The sequence below is a fragment of the Castor canadensis genome, chromosome 9 (genome assembly GCF_047511655.1).
Source record: "Castor canadensis chromosome 9, mCasCan1.hap1v2, whole genome shotgun sequence".
NCBI classification, from domain to species: domain Eukaryota; kingdom Metazoa; phylum Chordata; class Mammalia; order Rodentia; family Castoridae; genus Castor; species Castor canadensis.
Genome location: NC_133394.1, coordinates 39022395 through 39043803, shown reverse-complemented (window position 1 = coordinate 39043803; position 21409 = coordinate 39022395). Strand labels below are relative to the sequence as shown.

General features: G+C 35.1%; 1 protein-coding gene across 2 annotated transcripts in view; it reads left to right on the top strand.

Moving 5' to 3' along the window:
- Window positions 1-21188, top strand: part of Ppa2 (inorganic pyrophosphatase 2) — a 73427-nt gene extending 52239 nt beyond the window's left edge. The window contains exons 8-13 of one of the 2 annotated variants that reach the window (XM_074041478.1): window positions 1276-1403; window positions 3562-3647; window positions 9266-9378; window positions 11392-11461; window positions 19774-19813; window positions 20984-21188. In XM_074041478.1, the coding sequence (XP_073897579.1) occupies window positions 1276-1403; window positions 3562-3647; window positions 9266-9378; window positions 11392-11453 (389 nt within the window). In that variant the 3' untranslated portion in view covers window positions 11454-11461; window positions 19774-19813; window positions 20984-21188. The remainder of the gene's footprint in view (window positions 1-1275; window positions 1404-3561; window positions 3648-9265; window positions 9379-11391; window positions 11462-19773; window positions 19814-20983) is intronic. The other variant, XM_020182770.2, reaches the window with a different exon arrangement.
- Window positions 21189-21409: the final 221 nt, after the last annotated feature.

The following is a 21409-nucleotide window of genomic DNA, read 5'->3' as shown; positions in this document are numbered from 1 at the left end:
TGTGTACAAAAGGACTATATTAAATTTTATTTAGGCCATAGTCTGGTTGAGAGTATTTATTTGTTAAATTTTTTAATTGTTTTTGGAAAAGATGCATTCCCTCAGACCTTTTTTGGAGGAAGGATTTATTAGTATTAATACAGCAGTTTTATTTCAAATTATATTCCAGTGGATGTCATCAAAATATAATGGTTAAGCTACTTAGGTGGGAATAGAACTTAAAAGGAAACCCTGAGAATCATTACAGAATTTGAATAAAAACTTCTATGTATTATCACATCCTTCCCTGTTTAAAGTCTCCTCATTCACATTTTGTCTGCTTACTCTGCTTCATTTTTGTTTATGGGACTTTTCACCACTTAACATATTGTATATATTTTTATTTGTTGTCTTATCTCTTCCTACTACTGTGTAAGCCGTGACATCAGGGGCATGATTTTGTTCACTGTTCTAACTCACTGCTTGGAGCTGAGTCTGATGCACAATTAGAACTTACTAAATATTTTGGGGAAAATGCATGGAACCCTTCTCATCCAACTTTAATGTATTCTCTTATGGGTATTGCCCTCACCTGTGCTCAGTATCCTGTTAGGCTAATACTTCTAGAACACACATCCTGAAATTGAGGCTTTCCCTAAGCTAAACCCTCCATTGCCTATAAAACCCAGCAATCCCTTAGCAAAATACATGTTTTTGCTAGAGGCCCTTCCTGGGTATCTCCTCCCATTCTCCTCCCCCGCCTCCCAACACCATTTCCTAGCCAGGTAAAGCCATCTGTGTATTTCTGAAATATCCTCCCTTGCTTGATGTTCCTTCTACCTTTCTCCCTCTTGTCTTCTTGGTGTTCCTCCCAATTTTATGACACTTTCTTTCACACCCTCTTGTATGACACTGCCATTCCTGTGTATATTTCTGAAAAACTCGTACTTTATTATAATTTGTTGTTTGCTGTCTATGTCTGTTTCCCATAGCCAAACCTCTGAGTATCTTGACAAAAGTTATTTGTTGTATCCATCCACTGACTCCCCATATCTAACACATTGTCTAAAGGTGCTCAGTAAATGTTTGGAGGCTGAAGGAATAGTATTTTACATAGGAAAACAAGTCTAAAGTGATATAGTGTATGTCAGCATTACACAGTCAGTTAGCATAACCGATTATGATGCTAGCTGGATGAGGTACCCTGTTTCCTGACTACTTTGGTTCTGTACTCTACCACTTAATAAAGTGAATTTTGGTTTTTAATAAAATGTCTTTATGTTTCTTCCCACACAGATATTGATGATGTTAAGAAGTTCAAACCAGGCTACCTAGAAGCTACTCTTAATTGGCTCAGATTTTATAAGGTACCAGAAGGAAAAGCAGAAAACAAATTTGCTTTTAATGGAGAATTCAAAAACAAGGTGAAGAAGAGAATCTTTATGTACCTCCTAATCCCTATACAATACTTGTTTCATTTGAGTGATTTTTTTATATGAATATTTGTATATAACCTGATGAAAAAGTGTTTTTTATGGATTTATGTATTTAAAGACATAATTTTATCATTAAAACTTTTTTCAGATCTAAGTAAATCAAGGCTGAAAAGTATCTATTTCCATCATCTACATATATCTTCTTCATCTCAGAAAATGAAGGCATTCCATGGTCAGTTTAATTTTGCAAATTGCATATGAAGAAAAACCTTCCATTTACTGTTTGAGAAGGAGGTTTCTTGCTCATACTATGCATCCACCTGAGCATCCCTCCTACCTGTTCATCCTACCATGACTGAATTAAGCTGCTGAACAGTTAAGAAAACACTTGAAGTATCTTACTGTCATAGGATTTTTCTATTAGAATTGCCACAGTTACCATAAAGTGTTTCCAATGTAACACAAATGGAGAAAACATGTCAAGAAGTTAGTCTAAAACATAGGATATCTTTTTAAAAGTTATTGCACTGAGTAAATTGTACATTCTCAAACAACTTCTAAGTGGGTACTAGTAAGTAAAGTATGTTTTACAAGTGAAATGTAGCACAATAATGAAATCTTAAAATATAACAGTAAGAATTTTGCTGTAGAATTGATTGCTGAACCTAGTGTTTTTTGAAAGGCACTTTAAAAGAGCCGTTAGTATCTTGAAGGCTTTGTTTAGAATTATGCAATGTAAACATAAATTTGTTTGATACTAGATTCTTTTCAAAATGAAATCTTGGAGATTTATATGTTATTTCTATTTTTTTCCTAAAAATACACGTTATATTTTTGTCTGAAATAATACAAATTTCAAACATGTAAATATGTTTGTGGCCCTTTGTTGTCTTAGGCTTAGTCTCCTTTATGAGGAGTGAGATATCCTTTGTGTTTTGTTTGTTTTTTGGCAAAAATGAATCCTTTTCTGTATGAAGACTAAGCCATTTTTACAACTGCTTTAGAAAATAATCTTTCTATACATCACTGTTTACCACTGCTGTTTAAAATATTTAGCCAAACTCAAGAAAACTTAATCATGTCTCTTAACACGGTTGAAAGACAGCTTTCGCTTTTTACACGAGGGCTTTCCTGCTTGCTCCTTTAAGCCAGTACCAGAATTGCTTCCACAACTCATTGAATAAATTTGGCTAGAATTTTTTCCTTGAATTACCCAGATAGTAAATTGTATTTCTTAGCCTTTGTCTTAAGCAAGACCTCTCAACACTGCCTCATTGAGAGCAAACCATTCTCCTGTATATCAGTCAGAATTTTTATTTCAAAGTTTAAATTTCCCATGATTATCACATCTCAGAACCTATGACTTTTTTTTTTCTGTGGTACCAGGGTTTGAACTCAGGGCTTCATGCTTGCAAGGCAGGTTCTCTACCACTTGAGCCACTCTACCAGCCTCTATTATTTATTTTATATACTATATTTATTTTATATATTATATTTATTTTATTATATATATTTGTTATATATTTAAAATATATACATTATTATATATTTTTAGGCATCTTAAGAGTTACTACTAAGAAAAAGTTTGGAAAATGCTAAGAAGCTTTACTGTTTTTAGATGGTGAATAGTCCAGAATTTCTATTAGACTGCATTTGCAATGATGGTGAACTGAATGTATGCATGCTTACATGTTGGGAACTCAGCTAAGCATCTTATTTATTTGAACAACCCTGCGGTTTAGATCAGAAATTGGCAAACTATTTCTCTGTAGGATCATACAGTAAATTTTTAGACTTTACTGATCATTTGGTTTTGTGACAGCTACTGAACTCTGCCATTTGTAGCATTAAAATAGCCATAGGCTAAAAACTGGTGGCAGGCCACATGTGATCCACATGTCCTAGTTTGCTAACCTCTGAGGTATATTATTCCCATATCCTGTTTTGCTGGTGAAGAAATTGAGGCTTAGTGAAGCTACGTACCTGTCCAAAGTCATACCTGTGGTAAATTAGAAGCCAGGTTTTATACTCAAGTGAGCCTGACTGCTGTGCTTCTGCTCTTAACAACGAACTGTAATGGTGAGATTAGTTCTGTGTTGGTATAGCAGTGTGACTGATGTGTCTTTTCTTTTTTTGTTGGAAGCAGGCTTTTGCTCTTGAAGTTATTAAACATGCTCATGAGTGTTGGAAAGCATTGCTCATGAAGAAGTGTGATGGAGGGGCTATAAATTGGTAAGAATTTGTCTTTTCTATGTAAGTAATAATATTATTAGTTAGTACTAGACTGCCACCTGATACTGCCCAGATCTCAGATTTTTTTAAGAAGTAATTTTAATTATTTTTCATTCAAAAAAAAATGTGAAGCATCTATTCCGTGGGTGTACTGATTGCTGGGCACTTACGCAATGAGGTTAGGACTTGACATGGAAGTTTCAACGGATTTATATTTTTAGCAAGATATCTACAAGTAAACAAACATTTAATTGTAATACATTGTGTTATGTGCAAAGATAGAGTTAAAAATATCGATTTTTCAAAATGCAAATATGTGGTTATTTACCTTACAGTTACCACAGCATTTCTTAATAAGAACAGTAAACATCTTATCCAACATGATCTGGATTAGTAGCTGATTAAGAGGAATCAAATAACAGTAACATACATAATTCAAACATTTTATTTTAATTTAAAACATTTAAGTATATATTTATTTACCAGTCTTTGGATGGAGGGTGCTAAAATATTTGCTAAATAGATCCCATGTAGATTTTCTCTACATATGTTAACATAATATAGAAAATAAAGATCCTGTAAACCTTAAGTTCCTTACAACTTAAAAACCCTTGCGGGTTTTTAGTATTCTTTTTTCCAAATCTTTTCCAGTTATGTTACCCACATCTAATTTGACTTCTGGCAATTTACCTTGATGGAGACTTCTAGAGCCTTACTGTTGTTTACAGCCTCTGTAGTTTTCAAGCCTACAGAATGTTCACCATAACACTTCTCTTGCCACATACTCCTTTCATCATAATTTACTACTTAAAATATGAAATACAACTGACAAAGTTGTACAGCTGACTCGTGCATTGCCATCCTGGAGAGGAGAGCTCCCTACCGTCCTTCCCCCTTCTCCGAATCAGGAGAAATTCAGAAGCAGCTCACTCAACAACAGACAGCTTGCTGCCTGCTGTCTCACTTATCTTCTTCCTAATCATGCTTTTTAAAGAGTTCATACAGTGCCCAGTGGGACGCAAATGTTTCTCACAGTTTTTTCCCAGTTTCTCTTTCCTTCTGGTCTGATTCTAATTATCTTTACTCTGAAAGTAATTTTATTTCTAAGCTCTGAAGTCATTTTGCTATAGCCCCTGTAAGCAATAATAAGGATTGCATCAACAATAAGAGTTGGCATTTATGAACTCTATAGTATGTTCCAAGGTTTGAGTGTTTTACATGTGTCTTTTCATAAATATTTACAAGAGCCCTGTCAAATATGTATTGTTACTGTCTCCATTTACACATGAGAAAATTGAGGCCACATGAGATTTAAGTAAATTTATGTTTATACAGTGCATATTGGAGTCGGCATTGAAACCCAGATTCCTAGCCTACTCTCTTAATAGCTGTTTTAGTCTCTTTTGTGTTGCTCTAACAAAATATATGAGACTTGATACTGTGTCAAGAAAAGAAGTTTATTTGGCTCAGTTTTGGAGGTCTAAGAACATGGCGCCAGCATCAGTTTAGCTGTGGTGAGTATCTTGCGGCAGGTGGCTTCACATGGTAGGAACACATGCAAAAGATCACATAGCAAGAGGGGACAGTGTTAGAAAATTTGGACGCATTGTCCCTTTCTTTAACACTGGTGTATTAGGATCTCTTGGGATTAGGGTCTAAGCAAGTACGTTTCTAAAGCTCCCTGATGGGCTTCTCTGCTTAAGAACAAATACCAAAACAGCATGGTACTGGCACAAAAACAGACTTGAAGACCAATGGAACAGAATAGAGGACCCAGATATGAAGCCACACAACTATAACCAACTTGTCTTTGACAAAGGAGCTAAAAATATACGATGGGGAAATAGCAGCCTCTTGAACAAAAACTGCTGGGAAAACTGGTTAGCAGTCTGCAAAAAATGGAAACGAGATCCATGTATATCACCCTATACCAATATTAACTCACAATGCATTAAGGATCTTAATATCAGACCCCAAATTCTAAAGTTGGTACAGGAAAGAGTAGGAAGAGTAGGCAAGACCTTTCTCAATGGAACCCCAGCAGCTCAGCAACTAAGAGATAGCATGGATAAATGGGACTTCATAAAACTGAAAAGCTTCTGTTCATCAAAAGAAATGGTCTCTAAACTGAAGAGAACACCCACAGAGTGGGAGAAAATATTTGCCAGCTACACATCAGACAAAGGACTGATAACCAGAATATATAGGGAACTTAAAAAACTAAATTCTCCCAAAACTAATGAACCAATAAAGAAATAGGCAAGTGAACTAAACAGAACTCTCTCAAAAGAAGAAATTCAAATGGCCAAAAAACACATGAAAAAATGCTCACCATCTCTAGCAATAAAGGAAATGCAAATTAAAACCACACTAAGATTCCACCTCACCCCTGTTAGAATAGCCATCATCAGCAACACCACCAACAACTGTTGTTGGCAAGGATGCGGGGAGGAGCCCTCTTACACTGTTGGTGGGAATGTAAACTAGTACAACCACTCTGGAAAAAAATTTGGAGGCTACTTAAAAAGCTAGACATTGATCTACCATTTGATCCAGCAATACCACTCTTGGGGATATACCCAAAAGACTGTTACTCCAGAGGCACCTGCACACCCATGTTTATTGCGGCACTATTCACAATAGCCAAGTTATGGAAACAGCCAAGATGCCCCACCACTGACAGATGGATTAAGAAAATGTGGTATCTATATACAATGGATTTTATGCAGCCATGAAGAAGAATGAAATGTTATCATTCGCTGGTAAATGGATGGAATTGGAGAACATCATTCTGAGTGAGGTTAGCCTGGCCCAAATGGCCAAAAATCATATGTTCTCCCTCATATGCAGACATTAGATCAAGGGCAAACACAACAACGGGATTGGAGTTTGATCACATGATAAAGCGAGAGCACACAAGGAAGGTAGGATAGGTAAGACACCTAAAAAACTAGATAGCATTTGTTGCCCTCAACGCAGAGAAACTAAAGCAGGTATTTAAAGCAACTGAGGCCAATAGGAGAAGGGGACCAGGAACGAGAGAAAAGGGTAGTTCAAGAAGAATTAACTTAGAAGGTAACACACATGCACAGAAAATCAATGTGAGTCAACTCCCTGTATCTCAACTCCTTATCTCAACTAGCAAAAACCCTTGGTCCTTCCTATTATTGCTTATACTCTCTATTCAACAAAATTAGAGATAAGGGCAGAATAGTTTCTGCCCAGTAGGGAGGGATAAGGGAGGGGGTGGGGAAAAGGGGGGAGAAATGACCCAAACAATGTATGCACATATGAATAAAATAAAAATTAAAAAAAAAGAAAATGCAAAATGACAGATGGAAAGAATCTATATCTTTGGTGTCACTGAGCGTCTAAAATAACCAAATGTGGAACCTCCCTGGCTCTGGACCTCTTGTAGCATAAAACAATATATTTTCTTTATTATCTAAAAAAACCAAACCAAACCAAAACAAAACAGTAATACCTAAACTTCCTCTCATAGAGCAGCAAAAAAAAAAAAAAAGCCTTCCAAGATTTGCCTATTACCTGTCTAGCCTCATTTTCTACCACCTACTTGTCTCTTACTTCTTGCTTCAACAGCTTAAAACCATTTTGTGATTCCTACAAATAACATGCTCTCCTTGCTTTTGACCTTCATTCACTTTGTTTTCTTTGCTATGTCTTCTTACTTCTTGAACTGGCTAACTTGTTCGTCCTTGAAGTCTTAGTTTAGACAATCTCAGCAAACAGCCCCCATACTAGCCCCATGCTAGCCTAGTGCTAGTATCTCTGTATTCCTTGTTCCTTGTATACATCTGAAATCATTGCATTTACCAGTTATTAAATACATAGTTCATGAAGCATCCCCTTCTCTACAGTGTAAGGTCCTCAAAGCAGATGAGTAAACACGTCTTATCCATTTCTATGTTCCTAATACCTAGTGTGTGTGGTAACCATTCAGTAAACATCTGTTGCAGTAAATTGTTAAGTATTACTTTAAAGTCAATGAATATTTTTTTAATCCATGTAGAGACATTTCTGTTCCCAAGGGCACTGCATTTGTTAACTTCTTTGATACATTGAGTGATTCTCTTTCTTCCAATAGCTTGGTTGATTTGTTGTGGTCATTAATCGTTTCTGCTGCTTAATGTATACTCTGAAAGCCATATGTTCTTTTAACAGAGAATTTCATTATTTCTATTCTTACCTAAGAAACCTTTATGCTCTCTTTTGGGAAAAATAAATTTTTTGATGTTTGGGGTTATACTTCAACCCCTCTCACCCTCTCTTCAACCAGTTTTCTTATCTATCTTATTATTTAAAAATCAGAAATGTACTCTATTAAGTTTACCAGCTTATTTTACCAACCATTGTTTATTTTGGTCCACCTGTCTTCTAAAATTTTAAGTTTTGACTAGTTTTCAAAAGTCTTTCTAGGTGTATATTCTAGCTTTAATTCTGCCACTTACAATTTCTTTACTCATAATTTTATATTAGCAAACATTCTATTTAATATATTCTGTATAGTATTCCCAAAATATCTTTCAAGAGTATATGTATGACTTTGTCATTTTTAGGCTGAAAAACTACTTTTTGTGGCTCCCTTTAATTATAAGATTTGTAATTAAACAATGTTTACAAGTCTGTTTCTCCATTCTCATGTACTGTACCTCCTGCCCCACTGTCTTTGCTCCATGAATATCTGCTCTTCAAGAAGCAGCATAGCAGTCACCTCTACAGTTTCATTTCTTGTGGACTCTTTTATTACTGCTGTGCACATCTGTGTGCAACTAAGGGTGTTTATATTCTATTATTCAGTTCATACATTAGCATATGTTAACAGGACTTGACACAGAAGATAGTTTAGCCATGCATACTGAGTGAAGAAATACTCAGTTTTTCCATTTTTTCAGGTCTTGAAATTATTTCTTTTTTGGCTTCCACAGGAAAGTATATTTATCTTACAAACAGTGATTTTATATTTTGGTAGCTCCAGTTCTATTTAGCTTTGTATGCATTTATTCCAATATCACTTTCTTCTATAAGCTCTAGAGGTCATGGTCCAAAATCATTGTCAGTCTTACTTCTTTGTATTTTCTTTCTCCTTTGTTCTTGACTAGTTGCTTTAGAATGAAAAGTTATGTCCTAGACACTTTCTTTGAGAATTTCATGAGTATGGGCCTTTGTCTGATTTGAGATCAATGTGAAGAAAATAATTTATTGTTTCCTAAAATTCTGTATTACTGGCCCTATAAATCTCATCCTCTAAGTAGCTGTCTGTTGTTTTTAGGTAATCATCTATTTCTGTTTCTTTTTTATTCCATCAGTTATTTTGTTCTGCCATCTATATTAAGATATCTTTTTGTTGTTTCTAAAAGCAATTTGGGTTTGTTGTACACAGCATTTTTGATATTGCTGATTCTTTGCTCTCGTGTCATGTCTGCTTAGTTTGTTCAGCAAAGTTGTGCATGTACCATGTAACATTCACACATTGCTCATTTGTTTATTTACCTATTTATTTTTGTAGTGCTGTGACATTTATAAACTTAGAAGAAGATTTGTGTCTTATTATGAAAAAAACGCACATTCTTTTTTGTTGTTTTTAATCTCGTTTATAGTAGGTACCAGCACCTTAGTTATCCTCCACTTGGTGATTGTATTGCTTCTCCTACCGTAGACCCTAATCATGGTTTAAGAACTAAAAGGAATCCTGGAGATGGTAACTCCCTGGGTCAGTATTCTATCCCCAGCATCTAGAAAAGTCCCCGGCATGTGGTATATAATATTTTTAACTAGTCAATAAATATGTGTTAAATCAGCATTTTTTACATGAAGGCCATTCAGGAAAAAAAAATTCTTGGTAGCATGTCTTTCACATCCAAAGTATAAAAAAATCCTGATGGAGTTAAAAGTTATATATACACAAATAACACACACATACACATATATACACATGCATCTATTTTTATAACCTAGATCATATACTTTATGACTCAAATAAATTCTGACTTTATTAACTAATAATAGCAGAGCCTGTTGGTTTTCTAGGTTTCTACTGGTTAATTATAATATTTTATTGGAAATATTTTTTAATTATTTGACGTTTGAACATTTTTTCAGTGCTACCTTTAATCCTGTTGTTCTTTTCCTATGCCTGCTTATGGTTTCATTATGTTGTGGCAGTAGGGGATTACTTTGGAAATAGGGTTATCATATTTAACAGATAAGTACAGGACACTCACTATAATTTGAATTTTAGAAAAATATTTTCAGTATAAGTGTGTTCCTTTTAGTACTGGGAACATACACTAAAAAAGTTTATCTGGAATTCAAATTTAAGTGGTTATTCTGTGTCTTTTCTTACTTTCATTTTCCCAGAATTTATAAGGAACCCATTTTGGCTGAGTTATAACATTAAAAGTATTAGGTCTAGTATATTTAACACATATTGTGCTTCAGAGAACTAACACTTAAGACTTTGTGGTGTCTAATTTTTGGGCCTGGTCCTTTTTATTTTTATTATTATTGTTACTTACTCTCATTAGGGAGACATCTGATTGATGAGGCCCTACCTTTTTCAAAGATGACCTATGGGAAAGAGAATACCAAAAAGCATAGTTTACAGTTGATAGTGTCAACTTACATCAAATTTTATTCCTGCTGAGCTGGGTATCATGGTACTTGCCTGTAATACTAGCACACAGGAAGCTAAAGCATGAAGATTTCAAATTTGAGTCCATCCTGGGTACATAGTGAGACCCCACCTCAAAAAACAAACCAACAAATAAAAAACCAAATTTCATTCATGCCAAGAATGAAAATAATGCTCCACATTATGACTGTATAAAAACCAAAAAGACCACTTACCATAATCACTGTTGTCAATTACAACAGATACAGTGCATAAGATAAATAAATAAGTCGGTAAGTCTTCTTATCACAGACGCTAACATATTCACAAAGCAATTGTGGAAATAAGTCTTTATTATCCTTAAGGTCCATTTAAGGGACAATAAGTGTTTGTGTTTCACCTGTTCATATCCTTTTAGAGATAATCAGCATTAATCAGTTTTTCCTTTCATTTAAAAAATTAATTTGTTTTATATCCTTCCATGCTATTTCTTCCTATATCCATTTAGTCTGTCAATTTCTTTAATGAATTTTTTAAAACTCAGCCTCAATGTGTGTAGAGGGGACAGTTTTGTAACTGGGAAGCAGGACCTGTGTGGTGGAGGTGGGCTTGTGAGCCCTTACTGATCAGGGAAGGAGCTGGTATTCTTCTGACTTCCTCAACTGCTCTACTTGTAAAATTAGTTTCTGTCTTCATATAGTTTCCTCTTTCATCTGAGAAAGAGAATCTTTCCAATGCCAATTTCAATGTTTATCATTTAGAAGGAAAATTTCTCCTTATTGTTCCCTTCTGTAGGTCAGATTTTTATTAAAGGTGAAATGTAGCTGTGGTATTGACTTATGTACATACCAGAAAATTATTGGGATTTGTCTATCATTTTAAATTTTTTACTCTGGTGAGTATATTTGGAATATTCCTTATTTATAATTCTGCCTAAATGAATGTACAGCAATTTTTGTTATCATAATTTAGATTCACTAAGTCCCTGTTCATTGGCTGAAATTCTATAGCCAACATCGAGTGTTTGGAGTTGGGTTTTTTTTTTTTTTTTTTTTTTTGGTAATTGCTCCTTGTATGTCATGTTTACTAATAATGGTCTCTTTTCTTCTCCAGCACAAATGTGCAGGTATGTGATAGCCCTTTCCAGTGCACTCAAGAGGAAGCAAAATCATTAGTTGAATCGGTAAGGAGCTAATGTTTAAGGCACCCTTGAATCATGTAAAAGTCATGGGAAGTCTAGCAGAAATTCTGAAATATCTAGCAGTGAAATATGCCAAGTCCTTTTGGAATCGTAAATTAAAAAACAATGTGAATTTTTTTTAATTTAGGGAATTTCAGTCAAAAACTTTTAAAATCTTTTAGTTCTCAAATCAAATTTATTTTTTTCTTAATTCAGTTGATTGTTGTTTACATACATTTGCTCTCTCCCTGTGTTGGTCTCTTCCCGTGAATCATCTGTCATCCAGTTTCTGCTTTGGGACTGACTTTTGTTAAAGATGCACGTTGGCTCAAGGAAAATGAAATAAATAAGACTGTGCTTTTTCTTTCCATTTAGTTTACATATCTCACAAGCTTTCTTCAAGTTCAGAAGAGATCCTTGGAATTTTACATGTCTTAGTGATGATGCTGCATGGAGGCAACTAAATTTATTAGTAAACACTTAATTTGGAGAGCACTAAATAAGAAAATTAATATTCAGATAATTAAGTAATGTTAGTATATGAAGTGTGTTTAGCAGGAATCTCAGACTTGAAACCCCATTTATAAAGGGTTTTTTAAAGCTAATTATGAGCTAGAAGCTAGTGAATTTAAGTCTTTACTATAGGAACAACTAAAATGTTCCTGAACGTTATTTGATTATTATGGCTGCTTTTAATTTGTTGGGGTTTTTCCCACTAATTCATCAGCTATTTAATTAGTGCCTGCTCTATGGTAAATTACCTGTGCTGGGGATACAATATTAAAGAAAAGATGAAAAATCTTTGCCCTTGTGGAAGGCACATTTTAGTTAGGGAACTGAATAATAAATTAATATGCAAGGAAAATACATAGAGTGTTTCAACAGACAATCAATGCTATGATAGAAAATAAGCAGGAATAGGGGATAAAGTCCCAGGAGGAGGATGGGAGCTAGAGTTGTTAAAAAATAGGTCAGGGCACCTCAGTGCAAAGAGGGTTTCCATCTAAGCCCAGGGTTGTAGAAGGTGAAGGAATGACCCAAGTGAACATCTGAAGGGAGAGCATTCCAACCCCACAGGCCACAAGGCAAGAGGATGATACCTGGTATTCAGGAAATAGGCAAGGAGACTCCAATAATTCATGCAGTACTGACAGTGTGGGGAGAAAGGAAGAGAATGGATAGGAAATGTTTGGGTTTTGGGGGTGGAAATGGAGGCAAATGAGGAAAGACCCTGTGAAGACTATTGTGAAGATTGTGCTTCTTACTCTGAACGAGGAAGGGATCCACTGGAGGGTATTGAGCAAAGGGGTGATAGGATCTGAGTTTGATTGTCACAAGGTCACTGATGGCATTGGTGAAAATGGACTAAAGACCAGCAAGGGAAGATGCAGGGACACTGTCAGAGCAGCACAGGTCACAGCGTTATTTATTTTCTGCAAGTTGCCTGTTTTTTTATCTCTACAGATTTTATTCTGAACTTGGTTTGCAACACGATTTGTTATTAAGGAAAAAATTTTTAAAATTTTAAAAAAAACCTTTTCATCTTCATCTTAAGTAGTCACTAATCTCAGATTAAAACTGTTCCACTTCTTTTAGTTTTGGATTTATTATTTAGTAATGTAATAGATTACTATCTCAAAATTATTGGGAACATAAAGTTTGTATGGTATTTTATATGTTTAATTTCTTCCTATCATACTAGTTGGAAAACAGTCCTCTTGGAAAAAATAATCAGGATATGGATACAATTATCTTGAGTTAGAGGAATAACATTAAAATTCAGAAACATTAACATCCAGTTTTAATTACATGGTTTGGTAATGTTGTTGAGCTTCATAATAAAGAAGGTACAATTCCATGATTTTTTACTGAGAACATTGCAGCAGAAATTCACAATTTAGAGGAATCAGTCCCTTTTTACTAACTCAGTGGATCGATCATATACTAGTTTTCATCATTAAATATTTGTAAGTCAGAAAATTGCCCTATTAGCAGAAAAGAAGTACACTAAACTTTTGAGTGGTTAATAGAACTGATGAAGAAAGCATATATTAGATGAACATATATTGATCAAAACACAATTAATTATAGCATTGAGACAAAAAAAAAATCATTAAGTAGCCACCAGAAATATATACAGATTGATTAGGGAAAATATTGTCACTATGTCTAAGAAAACAAAAGCCAACAAATTGATGAATATTATTAAGTACCATTTTGGAAACAGATGGGAAGCATCTGTTGAAACAATTTATTATACTTAGGTTATGTACTTAAGAAGGATCTGGGGAAGATTTTAGAAGGAGTATTGGACTAGTCTAAAAGATTATTGGGTTTTGTTTATGCATATATAGATGTTTGAATTACGTATAAGCATTACAGGTATGATTGTTAAAAACAAGTTTTGTCGGTTAGCTCCTAGCACACGTGGAAGCCATAAGAGGCACATGCTCTGAGTGGGCTGTAGCCTGTGGCCAATGCAGCAGGACTGTTGTACTGCAACAGTTCAGCCTCAGGACCACCCAGTCATATATATTATCACATGAAGTTTTTTAACCTATAGCTAATTTTATAACCAAAAGATGAGGCTGGTTCCCAGTACTTTAGAACTTTATGAGCAGCAATTGGAGGCTTATTTCAGGGAGCAAGGTTCAGAACATTTATAGGGAACGGTGTGTATGTCTGGGTTCCATGTTTTCCTATCTTTTTTTTTTTTTTTCTCTCCTTATAAGGAAACAAGTCATTTTGGATTAGGACTCACCCTACTCAGTAATGTTCTCATCTTAATTTGATTACATCTACATTGGCCCTATTTTCAGATAAGGTCATATTCATAGATACCAAGGTTTAGGATTTGAACAGAAAAAAAGTAAAACCCAGGAAATTATTGACTATAGGTGAAATGTTTAATACTTGATGTTTTTCATGAACCCACTCTTACTGTTGCTGTTTTCAAATTTAAGTATCATTCTCTCATTTAATATGAAAATGATATTCCAAAAAAAAAAAAAGACTTCCAATCAGAGTCACAGTAGCAAAAGTGGAACAAATTAAAAATAAATGAAAAATCTCCAAATACTATCTCTGAGTGTTGGATTTATCCAGGATTGTTTTCTTTTAAATAAGGCTTTGTATGTTCCAAATATATTCTACCAATCTAGAAATATTTTCTAAGAATGAAGAAATAAAAACATTTTGGAAATTATTTTTAAAATAATATATAATGGGCCAGGCATGGTGGCTCATGCTTATAATCCCAGCTATATGGGAGGCAATAGTTAGGGCATTTGCAGTTCAAGGTCATCTGGGGAAAAAAATTAAGAAGACCCCCATCTCAACAAGCTATTCAGGAGGCCATAGGTAGGAGGATCACAGTCCAAGACCAGCCTGGGCAAAAACACAAGACCCTATCTAAAAGATAACTAAAGCAAAAAGAACTGGAAGCATGGTTCAAGTGTTAGGCCTTGAATTCAAACTCCAGTACTGCCAAAAGAGAAAAAAGTAATGATAAATGTTTTAGAGTAACTTGCATATTTCTTTTTTATAATGCTTTTAAAGTTAATAAGAAGTTGCTCAATTACTCTATTTTTTTTTTCTATTTTCCTCCTCTAAAATGTTTGGCAGCTGCTGGTTCCAAACAAGAAATTTAACCAACTAATTTTCAACAAACTTTATTTGATAAGTGTCCTGTACAATTTATAAAGTATAACAGTTTCAAAGAATAAGAAGGTTATTCTATAGTCTATTTAGATAAATAGATCTGCCAGATTCCAAATTCTAATCTCAGTGAGTAGAATTTTTATGTTGCTGTGTCACTGTTAACACTCACATTTGTTATACCTCCCTCATAAGCAATCATGATTAAGCATTTTTTCTATGGGAAGAAACTGAATAGAATTCTCTTCTTCCTTCTCCCATCCACCTTTTTTTTATGGTGCTGGGGTTTGAACTCAGGGCCTCATACTTGCAAGGCAAGCATTCTGCCACCTGAGCCCCAACTCTGGACCTGCAAAGAGTCTTTTTTATTTACATGGTTATATCATCCTTTTGACATAAAGGAAAAATTTTTAATTCTGTTGGGTTCCGTTTATGATTTGGGGGAATGTATTACTTGGGTTTCTCCAGAGGAACAGAAACAATAGGATATGTATGCAGTCATGTCATCATTATGATCAACAGATCACACATATGATGATGGTCCAGTAAGAGTCCACATTAAGTGGATTGACCAAGGAATGAAATTAAAGGTAACCAAGAATTGCCAAGTTGGTAAACCAGTGGTTATTACTTGCTAGTCAGACATGTCCCATTCAACCACAGCTAAAGTCTTAAAAGAACAAGAACAAAGTGATGGAAGCTGTTAAAGGATCTGTGTCATTGAAGGTGACAAGACTAACAAGAATTTGAGAATGGCCCATATCAAAAATGGGAAAAATTTTAAGGACCTGAATTGAAGAAGGGCCTGGACCCAACTGTAGTGTTTAATTTGCTGCTAGCTATGGGTGGTTGAAACAATTCAGTAATTATTATTCATTACATAATGTGGAACTAAATGATAAGTACTGATGTGATGGTAGCTGAAGAATTTTTGGAGACAATAGATATGTTATTATGGGGGGAAATTACTCACCAGAGCCAATCTTCAATATGGATGAAACCTCCCTGTTATGGAATCTCATGCCTGAGAACTTCATCTGTAGGGAAGCCAGGGCAGTGCCAGGTTTCAAGGATTTTAAGGATGAGTATCACTGTTGCTTGGGAGAAACTGCAGGTTTCCTTCCTAGTAAGCATGAGGCTGAAGTCAAAACTGATGCTACAATAAAGAAAGAGAAATAGAGACAAAGACAGATAGAAATGGAGGGAGACAGAGAGAAGAAAGAAAAAGAAACCTTTTCTGATCTGGCACAGTGAGATTTCAAGCGTGTTAGTAAGCACACATGCCAGCACACTATCGGAGCAGTGAGAAATCATGAATCACTCAGGTCATGAACGAGCCTCTTTCAGGATTCCCTCTTGAAATGCTGTGCAGTGGACTGTAGAGATCCTATCTTGAGAATAACATACTTCTTGAGATTTTGCTTATTGTAGATCATTCTCTCACATATCCTCCATTTATTGCTAATCTTCATCTCAATATCAACATGGTGTTTCTACCTCCAAATAACACCTCTTTTATCTCATCAATGAATAAACAAGTTGTTTATTAAAAAGTTGTCCTTAATACTTTTAAGGACTGTTACCTAAGGAGGACCTTTCTTCTGGTGACTGCTGCAACTGAAGAAAACACTGATGCAGTTCTGGAAGGATTGCAGCATCTATAACTGCATCAAGAACCTGGCTTGGACTTGGGTTAATATCACCAAGGGAATGATAAACAACTTGGGGATGGATGAGATGACATTGAGGACCTCCTTGAAGTGGTTCCTGACTGCTGTGGTTTGAATGTGGGTTTGTCTTTGCCAAAACTACTCATAAGGCTTAATTCCCCCAGTATATAGTAGTTAAAGGTGGTGGGACCCTTAAGGGGCAGGTCTAGTGGGAGGTGATTAGATCATGACTTTGCCTCATGAAGGATTAATGTTGGTCACAGAGGAAGTGTGTTTAGACTCTCAAGATTAGATTAGTCCCCCAAAACCAGAATATTATAATAAACCAAGACTGGTCCCTTCTTGTTCTCTTGCCATGTGACCTTTTTCCACATGTGCCCACTTCTCCATCATTTTGTGACATGGCTAGGTAGCCCTCACAAAACACTTTGCCATACTGTTTGGACTTTACAGTCACCAGGATGGTAAGACAAATAAACCTTTTTCTTTATATATTACCCATTGTCAGTTACTTTGTTATCAAAAAACAAAGCAGACCAAGACACTAAAGAATTAACTAATGAGGGGTTGTTGGAACTGGATCAGGAAAACGTAGCTAAAGAAGAGAAAAGGGCAAATTGAAGGAGAAGAAAAAGAAGTCACAGAAAAATTCACAGTAAGGACTTAACAGAAGCTTTGGCTAACCCCAATAAGTTCTTTAAAAAGTTCAAAAACATGGACTCCAACATCAAAAGTTTTCGTTTTCATGGTGCATTATGTACTTACAAGCAAGTCTGTGCTTATAAAAGAAACAAACCCAGCAAACTAACATGGACACATCTGAACAGCGTGATATCTCAAGGAGAGCCTGAGGCAGGTTCCTCAGGATGGATCCAGAAGAAGATGTTGCTGTCATGGGAGATGAAGCTCCATATTGCTCCTGAAGACCTTCCAGCGTGGAGGCAGAAGACAGTGATATTGATGATCCTAGTCCTGTGTAATCCTAAACTAATGAACATGTTGTTTCTTAGTTTTCAACAAAAAAATATAGAGTAGAAATAAATGAAAAAAATTAAAAATGGAAAGTTTATAGAAAAGAATATATTAAAGAAGATATTTTGTACAGTTGTACAGTATGTTTGTGTTTTAAGCTAAGTGTTACTACAGAAGAATCAAAAGCTTGAAAATGGCTGAGGAAGCAGCTCAGTGGTAAGAGTGTGCTTATGCACAAGGCCCTGAGTTCAGTAAAAAGATTGATTTTAAGGAATTGGCTCATGGAATTATGGAGGCTTGGCAAGTCCAAAATCTTCAGATGATAAAGTTCCAGTGTGAATGCTAACAACCTAGACACCCAGAGAGCCAGTAGTTGTGCAGATGAAGTCTGCAAGAAACCTATGGAGAATCTCTACTTGTTGGCAAAAACCAGTCTTTTTTCCTCTAGTCAGGCTTTATCTGATAGGATGAAGCCTACCCATATTATGGAAAGCAATTGGCTTTACCCCAAAGTTCACTAGGGTAAATGTTAATCAGTTCTAGTAACTCACTTCAAGTTAACCTACAAAATTGGCTGTTGTGAAGAATAATATTTTTGTTGAGTTCCTGTTCAGTACTGACCTTAACCCTAAGCAAGGAGGGCTCTGTCTCTTGTCCCTTTTCAGAGGGTCCACTTTGATCTTCATCAAGGTACATCCTTTCCACAAGGAAAAAAGACCAGGGGGCCAAAGTTATGGACTCAGCAATAGCCATGACCCCATTCTAGACATGCTTTGGCTACCCAACCCCTGGAATTACTTTCCCGGACAGCTTCAGGCATGTTTCCAAGGCCTTATGGTAATCAGGACATGCATTTCTCACATGACCTTGACTCTTGACTGCATAGACTGTGTGTCCACCATTACTGCTGCAGGGGCCAGTGAGGGAGTGGCTGTTGGGAAAGCGTAGGTGTGTGGACTGGATTTTCTACCTATATTAGGAAAAGAAATCTGGTATAGGAAGAGAAATGGGACAGAACCAGGGTCCTGGGCCTCTTATTCCAGCATGTTCAGGCACATGTGTCTGAGGCATCTGGAGTTCTAAATGAAAGCTCTCAAGTCATAAAAAGATAATAAGTACCAAAATAGTTGGATGGGACATGTTTTGTAGTTTATTATTCACTTTGTTAGCTGATTTATTGTAACTTAAATGTTCAGGTGTATAATATGTGGTCTTCCATTTTTATTTCTTCCCTAGACATCACAGAGGCAGGTCTTTTATATTTTGGATGGACAAATCCAGAGAATTAGAAGTTAATGATTAAATCTGAAATGTAAAAAAAGTTATATTATAAAATCTGTATAGGGTTATAATTAAGGAAGGAAGAGGCTATAAGTGGGGAGTGGCCTGGCATATCCCATTTCTTGACTTGGGAAGTGGTTACATAGATGTTCATTCTTATGACTCAATAAACTTAAATATATAGGCTTTGTGCCTTCTTTGTGGGTCCCCAACAAAAACATTAAAAAATGTTTTGGTTTTGGTTAGGGAAAAACTATATACCTACCATAGATTTTATTTCTTCTAGTCTAAGAATTTTGGCCTACCCATCAAAATAAACAGAAAAAAATGTAAAATCTCTGCAATACAGCTAAATTATGTATGTGGTTGTCTCCATACACATGCATACACATGTATTTGCATGTGCATGTTTGATTTTTCATTCTTAAGACTTCAGTCATGGAAGCAACTCCAAGAAAACTCTTCACATTCTCAGCTCCAAGGCCTTTGTAGTTCCATGGGTTATTGTTAGAAAGTATTTTCAAGTTTGCTTTTACCTGACTCTACATCTGTGGTTTGTTTATCAGAAAGAATGAGTAATGATAATAAAAGACAAAGAGGAATATTTACTCTTTTTTTCAGGTTAGAGAACTATTGTGTGTCAACATTGCTGTATAATTTCATGAAAAAAAATTCTGGGTTCACTTTCCACATACAAATATAAATGTAACAGAGATTCTTTCCCTTTTTTTTCAGGTCATAACATCTTCACTGAATAAAGAAAGTAATGTAGAAGGTATAGTATACTTTGGTTCTTAAGGGGCAAGGTGTATAAATTTGTTTACAGTCATGGAAACAAAAAAACTAAAATTAAAAAGTTATATAAATTAAGTAAAATATATTTTGAATATCATTAGAATTTTTATATGAAATATATTTCCTAATTTCAAAAAATGAGGAGGAATTCATTTATTACTTTTAGGATAGAAAATGATTTTATTACAGTAACCTTTGGTATGGGGGTGAAGTAATGGAAAATTCTAGCTAGTTCTGATAAATCTTAAAAGACTCCAAGCTAGACATGATAATGTATACCTCCTATTTCCAGCTACTCAGAAAGCAGAAGCAGGAGAATCTTAGTTCAAGGCCAGCCCCAGCAAAATTAGGGAGACCCTGTCTCTAAAATAAACTTAACAAAAAGACTGGCGGCGTGGCTCAATTGGTAGAGTGCCTGCCTAACTTAAGTGAGACTCTGGGTTCAATCTCAAATCTGGAAGGCTTTCTTCATTTTCTCACACAATTTTAAGGAATTTTAACTGAAGATCTTAAAATTTATAGTAGGGTTGAAAAGAACTTTCATGTTCTTAGTTACCATTATTTAAGCTGTTTTGATAAACAAGTAAAGCTGTTCTATGGTTAAAAACTTCAAAATGCAAGCAAATGTATATAACATTTGTCTTTTAAAATATTGCAAGGCTTAATAATATTCAACTTACAAATTTAGCAGGAAAATTAGAACTATTTACTATAAGTCCAGTTGTAACACGTCTAGAAAGGAGTAGAGGCCTAGACATGATGTCATGGGAAAGCAAGCTGTATTCTACCTCATTTTCAGTACTTGATGGACAGTCAAATTTTACACTGAAAGATTTTTCTAGACCTTTCATATGTAGCTATGGTACTATCTTCTGTATTGTTTACTAGAGATTAAAAAAAGTGGGAAGGCACTAGTATTCTTACTGTAGCTTTATAAAAGGTTTATGCTAACTGAGAGAACTTAGATAAGAATTTAGAAGGATGCAGTTTTAAATGAAGAAGTGTGACATCCTAAGGTTAAGACTCTTTTTATCTGCCTAAACTAAATGCTTCCTAAAGGCCTCAGTTAAATTTGTCTCATCCTTCATGTCCTCCTCCTCTTCTACTTCACCTCTCTCCTGACACCCTTCTTCCCTCATTTTAAACACAGAGCATGTATGGCACTTCCTTGGCAAGTGATTGGAATATCTGAAGTTCTGCCATCAAGATTTCAACCTCTAAGGAACTTCAGGACTCCCTTTCTCTTAAGTGCTAGTGGCAGACAGGTGTGAGCATTTGCTGACTTCCTGTTGAAAAGTCATTGTTGTCAAACTTTTTGAAATATGCAATGTATAAATAAATACCAAAATTTTTGAGTTTGTCTCGTTTGGACATTTATTGATATAAAATGAAAAGATTTGGTTTACAGTAGAAATTTAGGACATTGTTTTGAAGTATTGAAGTTTTCTACCTGAAGTAACATAATGATTTTATTAGCTTTTATGTCTATATGTTAAATGTAAAAATCACAAACTTAATTTAATAAAATTTTTGCAGATACTGTTGTTCTCACATTCATACCATATTATTCCTCTTC